The sequence below is a fragment of the Astatotilapia calliptera genome, chromosome 15 (assembly GCF_964374335.1).
Source record: "Astatotilapia calliptera chromosome 15, fAstCal68.1, whole genome shotgun sequence".
In the NCBI taxonomy this organism is placed as follows: Eukaryota; Metazoa; Chordata; class Actinopteri; order Cichliformes; family Cichlidae; genus Astatotilapia; species Astatotilapia calliptera.
This window is the reverse complement of record NC_137436.1, coordinates 13,216,142-13,237,639: the sequence shown is the minus strand read 5'-3', so window position 1 is coordinate 13,237,639 and position 21,498 is coordinate 13,216,142. Positions and strand designations below refer to the sequence as shown.

The following is a 21,498-nucleotide window of genomic DNA, read 5'->3' as shown; positions in this document are numbered from 1 at the left end:
AATGACTTCTTTTATGCATTATTCATACTTTTTCGTCTGATCTAGCTTCCTGTTTACCTCCTGATGATGAACCTTTAAGTCAAGGGAAAAATATAATCAGCTTAAATAAAAATACCTACTGTACAGATATATTCCTCTCATCTTTTATCTTTTCTACAGTTGTGGCCAAAAGTTTGGGTTTTATTTATTTGGCAATAAAAGTTTTTGAAATTATTTAGATTGTTCTTCATATGTCATAGAAACATACAAAAATCATCTAAATAAAAAGTGAACAGCCAAAGTGCATGGAAATTCTGTTTGTCTTACAGGTGGGACTTTGACTTGAACAAAAATCCAAAAACTGCTCTGGAGACATGTCAAAATATAATAGGTGTATAATTAGTGATATGGTACTATGCAAAAGTCTTGACGCCCCTCATTTCTTTGTGTTTTGCTTCCAAGGAGCTAGAATTATTAGTGAAACATGTTAGCTGAAAACTTTACATCTAGTGGCATTGTGTGTATTCTGTCCTTAAAAGAGTGAGGAAACTGTGTGGAGGACAGATAAGCAAAATTAAAACAACAACCAAGTTTTTCTATAACGAATGAAAATTTTCTGACAGTCATGTCCTTAAGAAATAAGGTGGAAAATCCAGCAAAGACATGACACAGGAGCTGAAAGATGCATCTGACCCATCAGTTGATACTATTCACTGAAGCCTCATCAGAAATAGTCTCAGTGTCAAGAAGCCATTCTTAAGAAAGGGCATCAAAGAGAAGATATAGTGGCCCGCTAGAGACAAAGCAAGTACAAACTCCAAAACACGTACAAACTCCGAAGCACGTACAAATTCCAAAACACAACGGAAGTGCTCCAGGACGCTAGGATCAGTGTTGAGCTCGATTTGCAAAATAAACAGCAAGTTTGTTGCAAACACTGGTGGAAAACACCTGCAAGGATAGAACAACCACACTCATATATATTCAAATAATTAATTGTGTAGCCACTATAGGTAACAAAAGCTCAACACTGACCCTAGCGTCCTGGAGCACTTCCGTTGTGTTTTGGAGTTTGCACGTGCTTTGTCTCTGGGCGCCACTGTACAAAAACACTGCCAGTGCATGAAAAGCACACCTGGATAGAAAAGACACAATGGAACATCAGTAGTCATGGACTGGCCTCCCCAGATCCCAGACCTCATCATTAAATGAAGCAGTGTGGGATCATCTTGACAGAGAACAGAACAAGAGGCAGCCAATATTCAAAGAGCTTTTCAATGTCCTTCAAACCTTGAGAACTATTCCTGAAGACAAGAAATAACAAGAAAGCTTGCCTAAGAGATGTCATGCTCGCTCTGGCCAAATTTCCCATTTTCACAGCAACAGATAAATAAACCAGGGGTCGAGTTTTACACAGTAAACTATTTTTGTTTTTTATTACTTAGTGTAAAATGTAGATAGTTACATTTTCTTACATGAGGATATTTTATTTATAATTTAAGGAAGTTCCTCAGTTTTAAATTGAACTTCAAACTGGTAACAGACATGCAGAATCTAATTTTCAAAACTGCCATTCATTAATAAAAAAGTAACCAATCCATCTGATTCATCCTCACAGTTAATTACGTTATTGTTACTCTGGCACTCATTGTGATACTATTTTTCTTATTGCAATCACTTTCTTTCTAAAGCATCTCAGAGGTTGTTTTTTTTAAACATAATTAGCACTCCCACTCATGTGCTACTGTAAGTACAAAAGCCACCAGTATTTTCCCACTGCATCAGCATACATAATGCGGGTGCCACACGGACAGTGATCAGAGTTGGCATTACACACCCTCTGAGGCATTTCCTGTGGCGTTTCCTGCTTTCTTCATGGCTTCATGTGCTAATGTCCATTAATCCTGGCACACTCGACAGCTTTTTCTGTCCCAGCGTCTGATAACACAAAGGCGCTCTCTCTCTCACTTTCTGTCTCACAGTCGTTGCTCTGGACTGAAAGCAGCAGAGCGGGTCGCCCAGTATTTCTCAGCTGATGGTGGAGATAAGCTTTCCCTTGTGTGTGTCTCCCATGACTTGTGTGTACACATATGAGGGGAAAAAACACTGTATACAGTTCTGCCCTCGGGGAAAAAAGTGTCTGGGAATTGTGAAACTCATGCCAAAGTGTTTTACACTGAAAATATCCGTATTAGTCAAACAGGAAGGGCTAAGATTAAAACTATCGGCTTTGAGCGTTTGATCCTGAAATGCATTTTTCTGTAGTGTTGTGTCTGCAAGGCTTAATGAAAAGATATTCCAAACGTACATTGTTTGTATATGCTCTCTAATCCTAAATGGGATGATGACATCTCAGTCAGGTCTATAATGACGTTTGTTATGGCTGCCCTCATCTTGCCTTCATTTATTGCCTTTGTCTATATGAGCGCAAACTCACCTAGTCTATTTTTGGCATCTCATCTGTCACACTGCCCTTTGACACTACAAACACCAGACACCATTTACCTCCTATTGCGTGACTCAGATCAACAGCACTCTTGCCCATGTCTCCTCCACAGTCTGCCACAGATAAGCATTTAATTAACCATTTCACTGGACTATTATGCAATTCACTCACTAATACAGGGACCGGCACTCTGAAAATGATGTATACTCGCAATTCTGTTTCAAGGACAATCAGAATCAGAATACTTTAATAATCCCTAAGGAAATTATGTAAATTATTATGTGGGTTAAATAATACAATATATTGCAAACTTTACAAATTTAAGAAATGGCACTAATCTATACAAGGTGAGAATATTAGAGAGGTGATATATTTGACTCTAACCTGTGAACTTTGTCATCTGTTATTTTACTGTAGAGTATGTGCAAAAGGGTGTAACTATTGCAGTGTTTACAGTGTATTAAATGCAGGAGTTGTACAGGGAGATGGCCTCACTGAGCGTGCTCCTGTGACTGGCCAGCACGTCATGGAGTGGGCGGAGGTATTATCCAACATTGTCCTTATCTTGGACAACATCCGCCTCTCATACACCACCCTAAGGGGTGGGCTCCATCCCCACAACATTACTGGCCTTGCGGATCAGTTTATTCAGTCTGTTGGCATCTGGGACCCTCAACCTGATGCTCCAGCATGCAACAGCATAGAGGCTAGCACTGGCCACAACAGACTCGCAAAAAATCCTGAGCATTGTCCAACAATGTTGAAAGACTTCAGCCACCTCAGAAAATAGAGTCGACTCTGGCCCTTCCTGTAGAGTGCAGTGGTGTTTTTAGCCCAGTTCAGTTTATTGTCTATGTGTACTGCAAGGTATTTATAGTCCTCTACAATGTCAACATTGACCTCTCTGGATTGAAACGGGGGTGAAGGTTTTCCTGGTCCTCCTAAAAAGTCCACAATCAGTTCCTTGGTCTTTTGCCACGTTGAGCTGCAGAAGGCTCTGCTCGTACCACAGGTACAAGGAGACCATGCAAACTCAATGCAGAAGGGCCTCGGGCAGCAGGTCCTGGGTTCAAATCCAGTGACTGGCCAAGGCCTTTGTGTATGGAGCTTGTTTGTTCACTCTGTGCCTGCGTGGGTTCTCTCTGTGTACTCCAGCTTCTTGACAAAAGCAACAGGCTTTTGTCAAGAAAGCTCTCCAGGGTGTACCCTGCATCCTGCCTTGTGACAAACTCCTCATATCAGATAGCATCATAGTATCACCAGTGAGTACAGGACAGCTCATCAGTGGCAACAAGACCAGAATTGGCCTGATGAAGACTCCAATTAGGACTTTTAACTGTATTTACATTTTACAGCTTTTCCTACTGATAAAGACACCCCACCCCACCCTAACACCACTCATACTGCAACAAAGTAATTAAGTTATAAATAAACAATTAAATGACAGAAAAGTTCCTTTTTCTGTTTGTTTGTTCAAATGGATCCACAGTGAGAAAAAATGACATTTTTCTGTGAATAAACAAAATCTTTCTGTTTTATAATTATATGGTATTCAGGCCAATGCGTTACCAGAACCTTTCTCTGTAATTTAACTTTTTAAGATTTAATGGTTACAGCTGCAATGTTAAAAAACATTTGCGTGAGGAATGATGTAAAATAGTGAAAGAAAAAATGTTTAAAAGACAACTGGTAAAAATAGATGGCCGGACAGCGAAAATAAAACAACATCTGTATGTATGCACATAATTGAAACGCATAAACAATGTTAAATGCAGGAAATCTTTATCAGGTCGTCAGGAAGTCGTTTTGAGTGTCCCAGAGTCATCTGAGATAAATTTCTGTTTTGAACAGCACATAATTTTCTCGTGTCACAGAATGTCACATAACACATCAGTCGCTTTGAAGCCTGTAATGTGAAACGAGATTAAACACATTTTTATCAGATGCTGTTTTAATATTTCGGTGCTTAAAAGTGGCGTTCACTCTGAAAATGATAAAATCATGTCAAATCAAAAGCTGAGCAGCATCAGTGCGTGTATACTTTCAAAATGAAACCAAAGGAACAGATTTTATCTGTCACCATCAGCATAGTAGGAATTGTTCTCAATCTGCCCTATAGCTAGGTGCATGTCTGTTTCCACGGACTAAGGGATTTCCACGCTAAAAATGATCAGGCATGTCTCTACATGTACAGGGAAAAACAGCAATTAACAAGCTATATTTTCTTCCACTGAAAACTAGACACTGACATACTAGAAGGACAGCAATGTAAATAGACAGCTTTGGCATTGTTTGTCAGCTTTTACCTGAGGGAAAATCCTCCTCACTCTCAGGACTCCAGCAGTTTCAGTTGACAATGAAGTCATCTTATTCTGAGAAAGCTGATATCACAGAGAAAAGCTCAGTGGCTAAGCCTGTCCTCTGTGGAATAATCATTCAGGCCATGACCTCCCCAGTGACAAAGATAATACTCACCAGAGAGCATGACACCTATAAATCAAAATGAAAAAAGAATTATCAAAACTGTACAGACAAAAGAATATTGTTCAGTGAGTCACATAAAAGCTACAGATGTAAAACTACCGTCTGTCTGTCAGCAAGGTAAGCAGTAAGGAAAGGCAGGAATGTGAGAAATAACCACAACGCTGTTAGAGATATGTCCTATCCCGCATTCTGTTTTATGCCCAACAATAGACAGTGGGAAGATAAGAGGTTAGTTTTGGTTTTCCCAGTACAAAATACAAAGACAGTCACTATAAATAATGTATAAGAGATTTAAAATAAAGTGTTTTGAAGTCATCAAACTACTGGTTGCTTAATGTTTTTCATTAAAAGGGCCAATAAAAGGACAATTAGAGAAAGACTGAAGAAATAATGTACAGCACGGTGACTGGAGAAATCCAAGCGCAGCATGCCACCATTAACACCTTACATCCATTGTCAAGCAGTGGAGGAGGGGTGATGGTTTGGGCCTGTTTTACAACCACAGGACTTGGGCATCTTGCAATTATTGACTCAACTACAAACTCCTCTGTAAACCAAAGGAGTCTAGATTAAAGTCTGAATGCTAAACCTTAGATAAAAAAGGATCACGCAACATAACAATGATCCCAAACAGCAGCAGATCTACAGCAGAATGGTTGAAAAAGAAAATAATCCAAGTGTTGCAATGACACAGTCAAAATCCAGACCTCACCCTGATTGAAATGCTGTGGTGGAACCTATAAGTGAGCTGTGCATAAACAAACGCCCACAAAGCCTCAATGAACTGAAGCAACATCATAAAAAGACTGTATCAGAATCCCTGCACAACGATGTCAGAGACTGATAAATACATAGAGAAAATTATTGCTTCAAATTATTGTTGCTGAAGGTGGTTGCACATGCATCTTAGTGCCTAGTTTTTGATAGGAGTGTAAAAAATTTTATTTTTCAAATGACTGTACAACTACAGAAAAATGCCAACAGTATTTTCATTTTAATGAAATAGAGCAACTGTAGGTCTCTATAATATTTGACGTGCAGATTAAAAAATAAAACGATTGTCTCCCAAGAAGTCAAACCCGAGACCTCTCCTGAAGTAGAACGATGCGACTTCTAGGAAGTTGAAACCTACATAGATGGCCTGTTTTCCTTCTTACTAACAGTAAATCCTATTTCATAGCAGAAACTGTCAAATGGGGGCTGTGACTTTAAACATTATCCGATCACGTTGGTAAGCAATGAACATGTTCATTGATGTAGAGTTATATGAATAAGAAAGACAAAATTACACAAACAAATACATAACTAATGAAAAAAAATTCACAAAAATCTTAAATAATTTTTTTTAAATTATAAATATATTTCTTCACCTTTACATCTAAACAGCTCATTTTATTTATTATTTATTTTAATTAAGTCCAAAAAAGTTTAACTGTTGAGTATCGACGCTGATAAAGTGAGCCGGAAAATGACGCCACGCAAAGGTAACGTCACTGAGATTTTACGACCAGGTAAACGAGGGCGCTGGCAAAGTGAACAGGTGAGCCAGCGTGGCTGCGATTTAATGAAGTGTCGAGGAGGGTTTTCAGCGCTCCAATTCAAGGTTGACATGTCTCCGGTGGCTGCAGGAGGACGAGGATTTGCTCATGTGCCCTCTGCAAAGACACCCGCAACAGAAAACAGCGAGCGGAAACTGCCTCGGTGCACTTTTCGAGCAGGTCCCCCATCAATCCCTTCCCGTGAGTCTAACGAATTGCCCTAAGGTGAAGTTGAAACACGGATCCCGCGCTGTTATCAGCGGAGTGATTTCAGAAACAGGTGTGCTGCGCAGAGGAGTTACTGTGCGTGTGAACAGCCTGCAGGTCAGATCGCAGGACTGGAAGATAATTACTGGCAGATGAACGCTGATAGGAGATAAGGAAGAGACTGCTGGCGGAACAGGTTGCATGAGAATGACTATGAATCAATAACACCGGTTATGTAATGACATGTAGCTAGTGGTAAGCTATGTGTCTGGTGAAGTTCTGCTTTTAACAATGTTTGGGTCTTTGATCTTTAAAAAAATCATCTTACAAAGAATCGGTTTTGCTAAAAACTGATGCTCTCTGTACTAAGAAAGAGCTGACAGTTCTGGACCCACTCCAGGCTCTTATGAAACGCCAGCAGATGGCTGAAGGAAGTCAAATTTCACCACAGTGTTTTTCTCTCTTTTTGCCACTCACAGGTGACTTTCACACTGAATCACTTTAATCTTTATAAATAATTATTAATGCAGAACATCACCACCACTAACATATTAAGCTTTTGCAGCTTTGACTGACAAGGCACTGTTGTCATCACTGTGACTGTTCCTGCTGTTGTATGCTGGATTAAAGGGATAGTTTAGGTTTTGGGGATGTTTGCTCACTTGTTGAGGGTTAGATGAAAGGTTTGATACCGCTGCTGCTTATGTGCGGGTTGAGGGAAATGAGGGAAATGGCTAGTTTTGTTCCAGCTGCCAGGAAACCAACATGTTACTGATGCAACACGTTGCCCCCATGGATGCATTATTGAAAAATGGATACAGGACTTAAAGATGGCACCTGCGCGTTTGAATTAATGGTCTTTGTCTCCCTGGTGTTGTTCTGTACCCTCACCTCCAGTATGAGGGGGAGGGAAGGGGATGGACCAGCCACCCGTTAGTATTTGTCTACAAAGAAAGCAGCAGGTATCTGCACATCTCTGAAAAGCAGTTGTTTACCCAAGTAACACTAAATCGTCGTTGCAGAGAATCAGTCATTTATGATGTTAGTTTACTTACCTGTAATAATTTTGTACTGTAAAATGTGGCTATCAAATCTTGCAGTTTTTTCTAATAAGTTCATAGCTTGCTATGTTTGACTGTGATAGAGCGGGTTGTATACCAAGTGGAAGGTCGGTGGGTCGATCCCCGATTTATCCATTTGTTTCATTTGTTTCTCAGGCACAAATGAAAACGAGCGCAAGATAAACAAAAAAATCAGGTATCAGCAAAACTGATATTTTGATCACAGATATAATCTTTTACAGAAATGCACATCCCTTATTAATATCATAACAGCAAAATTGAGTCACGTGGAAATATTCAGTTAAGCCGTCCGTGTTGCCTTCTTTCGTCACAGTCAGAGGAGGACGGCAGGTGCTGTGCTATTCTAAATCTCGTGAGAATGTAACCTGAGATTTAGTGACCTTAGCACCTTCACCCCCCGTGTAATGTTAAACCCAGGAAAGACAGGACCTCATATCCTGTAATCTAGTCCTGCTGATTTACTGTCTTCTGCTTGTCTAATAACACTGTGGCCCTAAGATTACGTATTACACCGCCATAGGGATCTATGTTAGCGTAGACCGAAGGATGAAAATGCTAATCAGACTGTAAAATATGTAGGCTTATGTAGCTCATCTTATCTTTGAGTTTAGGATGAGCTGCACCTGTCAAGTAGCTTTCTCTCTGAGTGATGTTTTTACCAAAGTACCTTCAGACAGATGGCTCCAGAGAATGCCTTCGGTCCCACGCTGTATCCAGTTTCTTTCTCACAAAGTTGATCATAAATCACCCCACATTTAAACTAAGGTCCAGGTGATGTGCGCTCGTATTATGCATGATGGTTTATAGGAAAGATTGAATGTGTGGCGACTGTGTGCGTACACATGGCTGCGTTTAAGGATAATATTCATACCTTCCTGATGTCCACTGTAATCCAACACTTTTATCTCTGTTCTGCCTGAAGCAGATCCAGATAGCATGTGGAGTTCAAACGCGCTCCAGGCGGAAAGGACTCAGTTGTGCTTCCATAGGAGCCTTGGCACATATGTGATGTATTCTTGATGAGAAGAGCTGCTACTGTGCATTCTGGGAGACCGATACAGAAGCAGAGCTGATTAAAAACACAAACAGGAAATGACCTATTTTGTCCACTGTTGTTTTCATCTCCACTCCTTTTGTTTCATTTTAAACAACCTCAAGTATAGATGCAATTTCACAGCAGTTCGATTTTAGGACTTGTTGAATCTCCATTCCCTGCTTAAGGCTACTGTTGTTGGTATTTTGTAATTGTTCCTGGTAAATTGTCAGTGTTGAGAGATGTGATAGGCTGCTGTTTTTCCAGTCTCTGCTGAAGCCGAGGAAGAGGGCAGCGAGTCTTTGTGTTGGGGGTCGTGATCTTTCACCTGCTGCTGGCGACCTTCCCTGCTGGGAGGTCACATGTAGGAGCTGAGGCGTGAAGGAGTTGACAAAGGGGATTCAAAGGAAGATGTGAAGAGAAGAGGTTGAAAAATATGAGGCAAAAAGTTTACCCATCAGCTGTTTGACCTTTCAATAACTTTCTTCACTGTTGTTTATAGATCATTTTTACCCTCGAACTCGAAGCAGCAATGGCTTCTGTATATAGTATGCATGAAGATTGCTACAACAGTGAGCGGATGAAAACTGGTGAAATAAGCAACAAAAGGCCTCCAGCTTCCATCATCACCTGACTTTGTCTTAATCAGGCAACGTGGGCTTCAGCTGCACAGCTGAATGACCTTTCTTGCTTGTCATACAGGAAAAGGAAATGAGCTTTGCTAACAGCACATCCAGCTCTAATTTAAACTTCTTTGTAGAGACATACAAAGTGCACACTCTTAAAATCTTTAAATTTAGCATAAATTATAGGCAGTATTGTCAACCTTTTACTAAAAAACATGAAAAGCTTTACCACCACTTTTCCATCAAAAGGTGCTCATCTGTGAAGTGTTTAATAACAACAACCGAGAACAAATGCCTGTCATTTTTACTCTTCCTGCCGTGAGTGGAGATGCAAACAGTGGTGTTGGCCTTGTCTGAAATGCAAAGCATGTCCTTTCACATGCAAAGCTGCGTAAGGAGAAGGGCGCACATGAATGTTTGGTTTATTTGGACAAGTTCTGATCGCCCCCGCGCATGTTTGTGTGTTTTTAAAAATGTCGTCCCGTTGCTTTGATGGATGAACTTGTGCTGCTCTGACTGCAGCTTCCTGTTATAATTTCCAAAATGCCTGTGATTGTCTGTATGTCTGTGTGCGTGAATGTCAGTCCACAAAAAGGTTGATGGATATCACCATGTGCTTCCTATTTTATAGGAAGGTGTGTGTGTGTGTCTCCACGTCCAACCCCTGACAAGAGCTGTTGGACATGCAGAGACCTGCTTTGTGTTGAACCGGGATATTTTTGGACTGTTGTTACTGCGAGACAGAGAACTTTTAAACTTCCTTTTCAAAACCAAAATATACTTTTTTTTAAAATTATTATTATTATTCCTCTGGTCTGGGTTACTGGATTGTCTGTTTACCACCAGACTTCCATCTTTCTATTCATAGTGTAGAGCTTTGCATAAAGTGTTTTTGTAGTAGGTGCTGACAGTGGAAAAAGCGACCAGGTGGTTTCATGGAAACACCTGCAGGAAAATAGTTCACTGTACTCTTGAGATTTGAGGATGAAAGATTCTCTTGAAGTTAAAAAGGATACTGTCCGCTGTCAGGACTTTCTCTAGCTATAAAACTGGGCTAACCTCCTTATCTGAGTGCTAAATACCAGACATGCAAAACTTTGAGCTGATTGATTGATGATGGTGAATGTCGTTTGAACAGACAAGACCAAAGAGCTGTTTGGCCATAAGTACCATGTGTGACATTTGTTCAACAGCTAAAACTTGTCCAAAATTGATCATGCAATTGATCTCAGTAATGGAGATAGTTTGTTTTTGTTTTTTTCATTAAATTTTGAATTAAAGGATATTGAACTATTAAAAAGGAATTAAATTAATGATGTATACACAGTAAAACAGTCGTGTTCACTGTCAGACTGTGCAATATAGACAGACTGGTATGGCATCTAAATAGCTTAGTATTATTTAGATCTTTTAGTTTAGATGTTTATGAGACTGCGTGTGTCCGTCTTTGTTACACAGAGGAAAAGAGACACTGGGATTACAAACTGCATCATTTTACCTGAGCAGTCTAAGGAGCACATATAGAAATGATGCCCCCTTTGCACACTTCATGCATCTACTTCACATGTTAAATGAAGCGTGGCTGGGATTATTTGTGTAAATTCGCTGTGTGTCACAAACCATTCTGTGCATCTGATAACAGAGATGGGTTTCTGTATTTGCTCAGCAGGCAAAGACATTCCAGGAGACATACCTGTAGTCTGTGATTTAAGTGCGTGTGTCTGCTCAAGCTTTTTCTATACTACTAACCACTACTTAAAGTACTTAGAGATATGCTGTAAAAACATGTTTTACCTAATTACAAGGTTTGCGACGGGGAGAGGGAAAGTTTGGCCCACTGACTTTAGTATTTGGCATGAGGTGCAAGTATGAAAATACTTTAAGTGTGGCTTCACAGCAACTTTAAGACCCACCTAGTTGAATAAGAAGTGTTAAGAGAAAGATTAGCATGAATGAAGGTAGACATATAGTAAAATAGCCGATGACCCCAATATGTAATTTAATTTTAAATGTTTAAAAATTCATATTGGTTGGTATAGAACAGAAGTATAGTATATAAAGTTCTGTACAAAAGTGTTGTGCCACCCTTATTTCTTTATATTTAGAAATTTGGGACATGTGTGCAGCAATTTATTGAAACATGTGCAAACATACATGGAAATACAGCACATAAGCAAACACAGTTTCATAGTGAGTGAAAGCAAGTTTTCACAATTTAATTAAATTGAAAGTTGATATTTGGTCTGACCGTCTTTTTTGGGTTTGGGTTCCTTGTCATGCTGAAGAATGACCAATCAGCTTTCCCGATTGCATTTCATGGTACTTTTCTGCATTTATAATGTCATCAGTTTCATAAGATCTCTAACACCACTGGCTCAAATGCAGCCTCACATCTAAGAGCCTCTGTCATGTTTTGCAGATTTTTAGATTTGATGAAAGAAATAGAAACAAATTGTTTTTCTGACACATTGCTAGTAACAAAGTTTACAGATACAAATGCTTTGTTACTGTACTTAAGTAGAATTTTCAGGTATCTGTACTTGAGTATTTTTGTCTGAAAACTTTTTACTTTTACTCCCTACATTTTTATACAGTGTGCAGTTTGTCACACAGTGTGATGCTACCTAAAACTCCAGCTGCTGTACTTCAAAGGGTTCTGCCTGACTGAGAGCTAACTTCACTGAGAGATGGAGTAAGAAAACAAAGATAAGACAGGAGATAATCAGGTTAGTCTGCAGTACTGTGGTGAATACACAGTAAAGCAATATATTGGACTGCTGAACAGTGGCTGTGATGCTCATGGTTAGATTTAGGTTAGAGGTTATATCAAGCATAGCAGAGATGAATTTCCATTTAAGGTGAATATGCTTATTTTAATTAACTGAATTCCAAATGTATATTGTGTAGTGTAAAAACAGTATAGTGTCAGTGTAGGGAATGGTCATCGGCAATGACAGCTTGTCAAACATCTGTTGTTGGGTTCCCCACCTGCTAAATCCCACTGTGACTCCTGATTACTGTTTAGGTGTGGAGGGAAAGTCACACAGTCAAAAAGGTTAGCTTGAATCTGAATTTCAAGGAGCTACTTTTTACTTTCTTATTTTGATTACAATTCTGAGCCTGTACTTTTTCACTTTTACTTGAGTACAAAAGTTGCTTCGGTACTTCAACTTTTACTGGAGTGTAGTTTCACGCTGGTATCTGTACTTCTACTTAAGTAAAGGAAGTCTGTACTTTTGCCAGCTTTGCTTATATGTAGAAACATCACTGGTTTGTTTCTTGGGTTATTTCCCTTTTTCATGCTTGAATGATCTATAGGTCAGTGTTAAGTGACTTCACACAAACATGAAAAATGTCTTCTATATACAGCTAGACTGAAATTGAAAGTGAAAAAGTCTTGCAGTACTGTTGCTCAAGACCAAAATTTAAATAAAAATACAATAAAATCTGGCTCCTTGGAAGCAAAATATGAAGTTATTATATGTGTAAAGCTACACACACTTTCATGCACCGGTTTCCAAAGACCTTTGAGCTTTCTGAAGCTTGAGTAGTACTTAAAATATTCAGTACAAACAACTCACCGGATGCACTTACACCACATCTTAAATATGAAAGAATTACTATTTGAATTTACTGACAGCAACTGTACACTTGTGTCCACTGCGCCGGCTTTTCAAAGGATCCGCCTATGCACTTGCACGTCCCAGTCCATTGCTCCCTGCTGATTGTACCGTGTAAACCAAAGGCTAAAAGGTTGGAGGTCAGGGCCAGGGTGAGACTGAAATACTTGCTGAAATGCTGCTCCAAATGAAGGAGTCTAATTACAGGTTGTAAGAAAGTAATCCTGATTGAAGTCCATATATGGGAATGGAGCTCCATCCATATACTCACTTATTGTACATTGACACTATCACTGCATGCTAAGGGTGTGTATACATTATCAGGGGTTGACTGTTTTGGTTTGCATTTCTTACTAAGTGCGTCTCAAGTCCCATCTGTGTCCTGGTCTGCACTCAGTGTGTGGCAGTAGAGAGCTAATTCACTATAATAAGGGCATGTAAACATACATGCTTATCAAGTGGGTAATTATGGCACTTTGTCCTTTGTGGTGTGTGCAAGTGTGTGTGTGTGTGCCTACTTCACCCCATTGGTGGTTCAAGGTTCAGTTTATTCATCCATTAAAAACACAGCAATCACAGCACTCCCATCCAATCAACCAATAATTATTTACATAAGATATCTTTAAAAATGCAAGGTTTATTCTACAGCTAGGTGTTTATACATATTTGCCTAACACATATTTGTATTTTGATGTTTTTATCGTCTCGCCACATGTGTAGTTTATCCAGTTTTGGCCATGCCATACTGCTCAGCGGAGTGACGAAAGAAAGGCCTGCAAGTTGAAATTATAAGTGTAGGATGTGAGGTGATGTTCAGTAAAAGCAAACCTTTGAGTGGGTGAGGCAGTTTTAGAGTAGCTGTTTGCTTTCTAACTGGTGAAGTCTTAGTGCAGGATTAAGCCAAGCTCCCACACTCAGCCCTGAGAACAAACCCCCATGAGGCGTTTTCTTCAAACTTTATCATGTTCATCTGTATTTAAAAAGAAGGCGGGCATATTCTTGCTAAGTTTATCAGTTTGGAACTCTTATTGGGAAACTATGCAGAGATAAATGCTGTGGTAGAAAATGAATTCCTCTGGTTACATTTAAATACCCATTAGAAATGTTTCCCATCCTTAAGAATGGCATCATTTTTTTGTAGATTCGGCTAAAGAAATGGGAACAAATTGTTTTTGTGACACACTCCACACAAGTTCATAAAGGTATCTTTGCCAAGTTGTTTATTATGTGTAACACAATAACACTGGTTCATCCCATTGAGTTGGGTTCCTTTTTATGCTTGAATGATTCAAAGGTCAGTATCTGTGTGTGTACCTGTGTGCCAACTTTCTGAACTGGTCATGTACGAGGATTTTGCCAGGATTTGGTGTGTTATAATAAAACGTGTCACCCCGATTTTACATTTCAAATGGTTTGTAAGTGTTTGAGGTTTTTTTTTAATACATTAATGGTCTTTATTCAATATCTCACTTAATCAATGTGATTGTGACGGCACCTTTCAAAATATTGGTGCATTCCCCTAATTTTCCTGGGCATTATGTCTGTCAATGTTTTACTAAAAAAAACCTGAGATTTCATCAGGTATGAATAAGAGAGATTAAAGTCTGATGACTGAGGTTAAAGCTATGCAAGTGACAAGGGTGGTTTTGTTGGGAGATTATACTTTCTATTTCAATGGCTCAGTGAATAAAACATTTTGAATGTTTGGTTGTGTTGTGTCATGTGCCGCACTAGTTGCATTTCTCATCAAGTTTTTCACGATTACCCGTTTATTTTTCTGCTTCCCATCTTAGAAGAAAGCTTGTCTGTATTTCAAAAAATCAAACAAGAAAGACTAATTATCAATAGTTGAAATGATAAAATTGACAGAATTTAAATAAAAACGTAATTTGACTCATTTCTGTTTGATCATCACAAACGCTGTCGTGTGGGCTGGAAGAGCAACCGCCAACCCTGTGATAAGTAGATGTGGTACCTCAGAGTCTATAGACATACCCAACAATGTGATAATAAGGCTATTTTAAGGAAGTGGGAGAAAGGATAAGGCAAATAACATGACTACTTATTTTCTACTTGGTGTAATTTTATACTAGAAAATAAAGGCAGAGTTTGAGTAGTCGGTGTGCTATCAATCCAAGCAATTAGTCGGCCTTCTGTTGTTTAGAGAATAAATCCTTTTGCACATTAGCTTTAGACTTTAGCACTTTTTTATATTAACATCCTATCAGAATTTTATTCTGTGTGGTGTGTCGCACTTAACAACTACAGAATGACACCCAGCTAAAGCAGAAAATGAATGTGTGCCATTGTTGGGCTGAGTGCCTCCCTCCCTTCTCCTCATGTCCCCTTCTGTGTGGCCTGGCTTCTTTCCCTGCTGATTTTGTTGTCTTCAGTCGCACCCCAAAAATACCCTGCGCTATTTCTGGCACGTATTCATTTTAATGTACATGTGAAAAGTACTGCCAGCTGACTAAGGCGGAGAGCAAAAGAAAAAGAGTGCGTCTGTTTAAAAAATGCTGAGGAAAAAAATGGAAAGCTGTGGAAAGGAAGTTGGCAAATTGAAACTAACAAACCTTTTTTAAGCTTATGGGCCAAATTATAGACTAACCAGCTTCCTTTTATTTGGCCAAAATATCCCAAATACGTTTTGTTTTGGGGCTACACTTGCAAATCTGAAAGTTTTCATTTGCTTACTTGTGTTTTTACGGGAGGTTAAGTGAAGTGAATGGTTATATTCGGATGTTCCCAGTGGCTGTATTAACTTGAACATCAGGTGTGTGACCTATGGATCGAACCAGGTGATCCAGAAGGGTGTGTAAAGTGTGCAACTCGCATATTTGTGCCTCCTTGTTTTGTCTTCAAAACATTCGAGTAGCTAACAGCAGGCTGTCAAATGGACTTTGAAAATGAGGTTATGATGTGTTGCTGAATATATATAAAGTACTAAAACAATCAGAGTGCATTATGCTGTAAATTTATGAGAACATTTCTAAGAATTGCCCTTTGACATCAACATGTGTCTGCTGTCATAAAGACAACTATTCTGAGAGCAACACAACTCTTTCCATGTAGTGTTGGAAAAGGATTAAAGACATTTATTATTTTTTTGAGAGCAGTGTTTAAGTTAGCGGTGTGTCTCAGTCTTCCACATGAATACCAGAATATAAGGTTTCTCTTGTTGCATTCTAACAGCGTAATCAGGCCTGACGTAGTCAGTGATCACTTTATTGTGCAGGAAGAGAGTTCAGGGTACCTCAAGCCAACATTGTCACGTGTAGTTGTAAACAATTCGGTTTGTGAATGTGCAGCTTCTGCTGAATTTGATGAGCTTCGTGGTGTTTCAGTATGCTGTTTACTTGTCTGGCCTACAATGGCAAATGAAAGTAACAAAAGAATGTTGGGGGGGAAAAAACAGAAACAAAAAAAACCAAGAATTACTATCTGTCCAGCTGACTGTACTTTTCTGACTTTTACATTTTTTTCCCAGGGCATTGTATCAAACAACGCGTGAGTGTTTCATGAGTCTTATCACATCGTTGCCTCCAGATCACCACTAGTTGTCAGAAATTACAACTGGTACACTGGACAAAAAGTACCAAGTACCAGTACATTGCACATAGAAACCCATGCAATGAAGCTCCTGGCGCACAGTTTTTATGCTGATGTTACTCTAATGATACAGTTGATGGTGGACTATCTGGACAAGAAGTAATTTCACAAACTGAGTTGTTGCAGTTGTGGCATCCTTTTGCATTTTCACAGTCAAATTAATTGATTACTTTTTAATAGACCTGTTCTTTCATAAATGTCTCTAATTTCTGCATGATTAGGTGCATGAGTTTATACACTTATATAAAACAGGTCCGAAAACACCTGAATTCAACAGCAGAATCAATGTTTTTCATCTGTCAGTTGTTTTAATCTTGTGATTGGTCACTTTAGGTGGCAGTAGCAAAAACAGATGAGCGTCACGGAGCTGAGTTGTCTGGCCTACAAGAGAAGAATGAAGATGGGCAAAACAATTTTGGGGGAAAAACACCATGGTTATTGCAAATAACTGTAGTGTATGTTTAATTATTAGCTCCAGATATTAAACCTTGATATAAGAGAAGGGCAAAGGTTCAATCCTGGCGAGTAAAAGCTTGTCACACAGACACAGTTGGTCTCTAGCTCTTGACTTAACAGCAGTTCCTAGTTTTCATCTCCATTCCTGTATTTAGCTGATCTTTCAGCACTCAGCAACTTCAACCACAGAGTGACACACTGACTGTAATATGGAAAATTCCTCACACAGAGGTATAGGACTATCTGTAAAGTGCAAAAAAAAGAGTATGTGCATGACAAGATGGCAGATGTGGACTTTCCACACTAATCCAATATTCTGGAGAGAATAGTGTGGCTATGAGCTACATCTTTTGTAAATTTGCGAATGCTTAAAGAGAACAGAGGTGGCCCATAAAGTGAAGCAAGGGGGGTCTATTCCTAACGATAGCTTAGCCTGAACAGGCTGCAAATATAAAAGTAATTTATTTCACTGACATAGAAAAGAGAGAAGCCCCCCCTCCCTTCCTCCAGCTTTCTTTTTTTTTTCTCCTATGCTCCCCCCTCATCCAGCTCTCCCACTCAGCAGCTGTTCCTCTCACTTTCCGCCCTCCCTCCACCCCACCCCGCATCCCTGCATGCCCACCCTGCTCCCCCTCCTCCTCCTCTGGCCCCAGTGCGATGGCTTTGTTTTATTGTTGCGCAGCGTTTGGCAGGGAAACCCCCGTCTGGAGTGGGGCAGGGGTCCGACTCCCTCTGAGCACTGGGGTGTAGCATTGTGGATGCCCAAATAAGCAAAGGATTAGTGGAGCCAGTTGGGCATTTGGTTTCTAAATGAGCTTTATGATGAGTTTAAGTGGTTAGTTTTGGACATTTTTCAACACTTAGCACTTGTTGTGAAAATGTAGTCCACTCATTTTTTTTATCTATTTATTTTTTGTAACTGAGTCAAATGAACCTGTGATTAATGTGAGTGAGGAAAAACATCTCTTGAGCCTAAATTGCAACCCTTGTTGCTGACTCTGTATGTTTTACTTTCTCTGTAAATAAAAGGCTCAGTCCCATATTTTTCTGGTTTGCTTGGCTTAGGAAAAACATGTATCACATGTCAGCACACACAGACAGACAGCAGATCAAGATCTGTAAAGCTGGTCCAAAAAAGGAGGAAAAAGAAATCCCCCGTCCAAGACAGGAAACAAACAACAATTTATTTGTGGTGCTGACAAACGACTGTTTCCTGTACCGAGGAGAAAATATGTAGAGGGAGGGGGAATCGGGAGCAGCTTTCATTCCAACAGTGCCAGCCAAAAAGTACAAGTACAGCCCCCAAATGAAAACTTAAGGATGTGTGTTTATCCTCTAACCACCTTCCTGTGGTGTGTATGCGTGCATGTTTGTTTCTTGCTATGGCAGATTCTTTTTGGCACTTGATGGTACTGTTGAGCTCGAGTTGGATGTCTCTTCCCATGGGTCTTACTCTGTTTTTAAATGCAGAATTATTCTATTTTATTTAGCAAATCACTAGATTTCAACTGGTGTTCTTCTACATTTTGGAAGCCAGGTTAGAAAATCACATTATAGGTCATGTGTTTATGTGGCTGATGTCAATTTATGAGTCATATTTTTAACTACTTTAATTTATATTATTGTCTACCTGGATCTGATTTATGGGTTTCTGTGGTGAGGATGGTGGGTTAGTGGCTTGAAAATGAAGCCGTACCGGTTTCCTGTTCCCCTACTCTGTCCTACCACTGTAGCCCTGTGGCTTGCTGGTGGAGGGTTGGGAAGATAATGGTCTAAGCTGTTTACACTGGAGAGGCCTTTTTGAGCAGTTCTTGTGCTCATAGGAAGTAACTTGCTGAAAGGGCTGAGGTATTATAGTATTTGGGGAATCAGAGTTTATTGCGCATGCATTTCGTTTATTTTGTTTAGGAGCAGCTGTGTTAGGCCCTACAAAGACGTGGGGCCTAACACAGCTGCTGGAGAATGAAGGGCTCTATTGTGTCACGAGATGACATCTTCAGCACTTAACCCGGTGTCCAGTTATGCCAGGAGAAGTCAGCAGAACAGCAAGTCTGTGCTGATTTGCATGCAGGCATATATGAATTAATTTGGGTTTGGTATCCGGGAGTACGGCTTTGTGCACGCGTATAGAGTGCTAGTGCAAGAATGTCATTCTGTGTAACAGGTGGCATCGGCTTTTTTTTCTTATTTGGATCCTGAACAAGGCCTGTCAATATTTCGTGTGTGTGTGTGTGTGTGTGTGTGTGTGTGTGTGTGTTACATATATGGATTGGCCATTGTGCCCTTGGTCCTCAGCAGATGTGGTCTGAACAATGAGCTGGGTGAATAAAAGGAAGTGGTGTATAAATAGCCTCTTACGTCTGCATGAGTGGACTCCGTGTGTTTGTGAGATCCTGTTTGATGTGACTGAAATGTACGATAGGAAGTTGCACTGTCGAGCGCTCCACAGGTGCCGTTTGGTGGACTTTTATATACATTCCCAGAACATCAGTATTTTGTATGGCTTTGATTTCATGCCCGGTGTGTCTGTTTTTGGAGAGTTTTTCTCTTCTTTTTTACACACAGTAAGTACTAAAAGGCTCATCAGTGCTGTGTAAAAACTTTGCAGGTCCTTATAAGCCCCTACAGACAGCTCATAATGAGCTGTGAAGCTCAGAAACTCGTCTCTAAATCACATCCTGGTGATAAGTGCACATGGGGACCGGTGCTAAAAATAAACAAGCCTACTCCCTCTTCTATCTAGCTTTCCCTTCGTCTCTCTTGTAGCCTCTCAACAGACAGACTTGCACCTTTCTGTGGTTCATTTCACATCACAAGCACATTCATGCAGAGTTTGTTTTCATTCTCATTCATTTGTCCTTTTTGGTCAGGATTATCACAGCCAGCACCCACGCCCTCATGAAGGATGTAGTGCAGGGGGGTCTTGAGTGTAGTCTTCTGCTGCTGTAACTCATCTTCTTCAAGGTTTGATTTATTTTGAATGCAGAAATGCTCTTCTGCATACCTTTGTTTTTTACAAGTGGTTATGTGCTGAGCCTGTGCACATTGCAGCCTCAGTTTCTTGTTCTTAACTGACAGGAGTGGTATTTTAGAAATATTCACCTGCTGCCAACAAACATGGCACGTTCAGAGGCATTTAAATCACCTTGCTCTCCCATTCTAATACTCCATTTCAGCTTCAACAGGCTGGTTTGACCATGTCTAGCTGCCACATCCATTAAGTTGCTGTCATATAATTAGCTGATTAGATATTTGCATTAAACAACCATACCTAATAAAGTGGAGAATGAGAGTGCAGTAGAATAGTTGGGTATAATATCTGAAATTTGGAGCAGTTAGAAGCAGAATTGTTACACATTACCTTACGTCCTATTATGATGCACTGTTGTTATTTTATGGCTTGAGTCATTAATCTATGAAGTGAACAAAAGGATACAAGAATAATCATCTTTGTTCCCTTTGTTAATAGAGAAAAACAAACGGTTCCAAACAACCTACTGTAATCTGCGCTGTTTAAGATGAGTCACCGATTAGTAAGATTAACTGTATTGACTCTATTAGTGTTTTATCTTGCATAAATGATTATGTAAATAGTAAATCTCCTTTTGATGGTTTCAGTTTTAAGCTGTTTTCTATCTAATGTTATCTCTCTCACTCTCCTCTCTGTCATGTCCTAGATCCTGAGTTCTGTTACAGCTCCATGGGGAAGTGTGTGTGCGTGCTTGCGTGTGCATTTGCATTGCAGGTTTAGGGTCTGGCCCGGGCTCGGGCGGCTGGGTGTTGTCATTGAAGTCCTGGCCTATATTAACAGCACACTTCGCTGAAACATTATACAGGTGGCAAATACTGCAGCGAGCCTCACAGCAGATAACAAGAGAAAGAGGGTAGGAGATAATTAAAGGTAGAATTACAGTGACGATGTGAGATAAAATAGAATAAAATCTAGTGGAGTATCTCCAGGTTAACGCCTTTTGGCTCGTGCCTGAATTTCACTCTTATCTTTCCATATGTTGGGAGCTGGATAGTTTATAACTTTAAATGCAACACAAATATGCATTCTGTCAGCATATAGAGAATAGCTGCTGATTTTGGAGCTTGTGATAAGATTTTCTTAATCTAACTCCGTAGAGACTGTAGAATGATTGCACATGTAGACGAATACTGTAGACGGTAAACTGCTAACATCTTTCTGTTGTGCAGTCACTTCTATCAGATAGTCTGTGTGCACTCTCTGCAGATAACCCAAATAATAAACTTCTCCATGGCAACTTTAATTACCAAACCTGAAAGGATAATGAGTGTTATTCACTTCACTATTTGCACAATGTTAGGTTGAGACTTTAGCTGTTTTTGCACATTGGCTTCTTCATTTTTGTTTTTTCCTTCAGTGCTGTGTCAGGATATTTTTGGGTGCTGCC

General features: G+C 39.7%; 1 protein-coding gene across 1 annotated transcript in view; it reads left to right on the top strand.

Moving 5' to 3' along the window:
• The first annotated feature begins 6,424 nt into the window (after positions 1-6,424).
• LOC113037150 (pleckstrin homology domain-containing family G member 1) overlaps positions 6,425-21,498 on the top strand; it is a 58,549-nt gene continuing 43,475 nt past the window's right edge. The window contains exon 1 of the mRNA XM_026193900.2: positions 6,425-6,648. Coding sequence (XP_026049685.2) covers positions 6,474-6,648 — 175 coding nt within the window. The 5' untranslated portion in view covers positions 6,425-6,473. The remainder of the gene's footprint in view (positions 6,649-21,498) is intronic.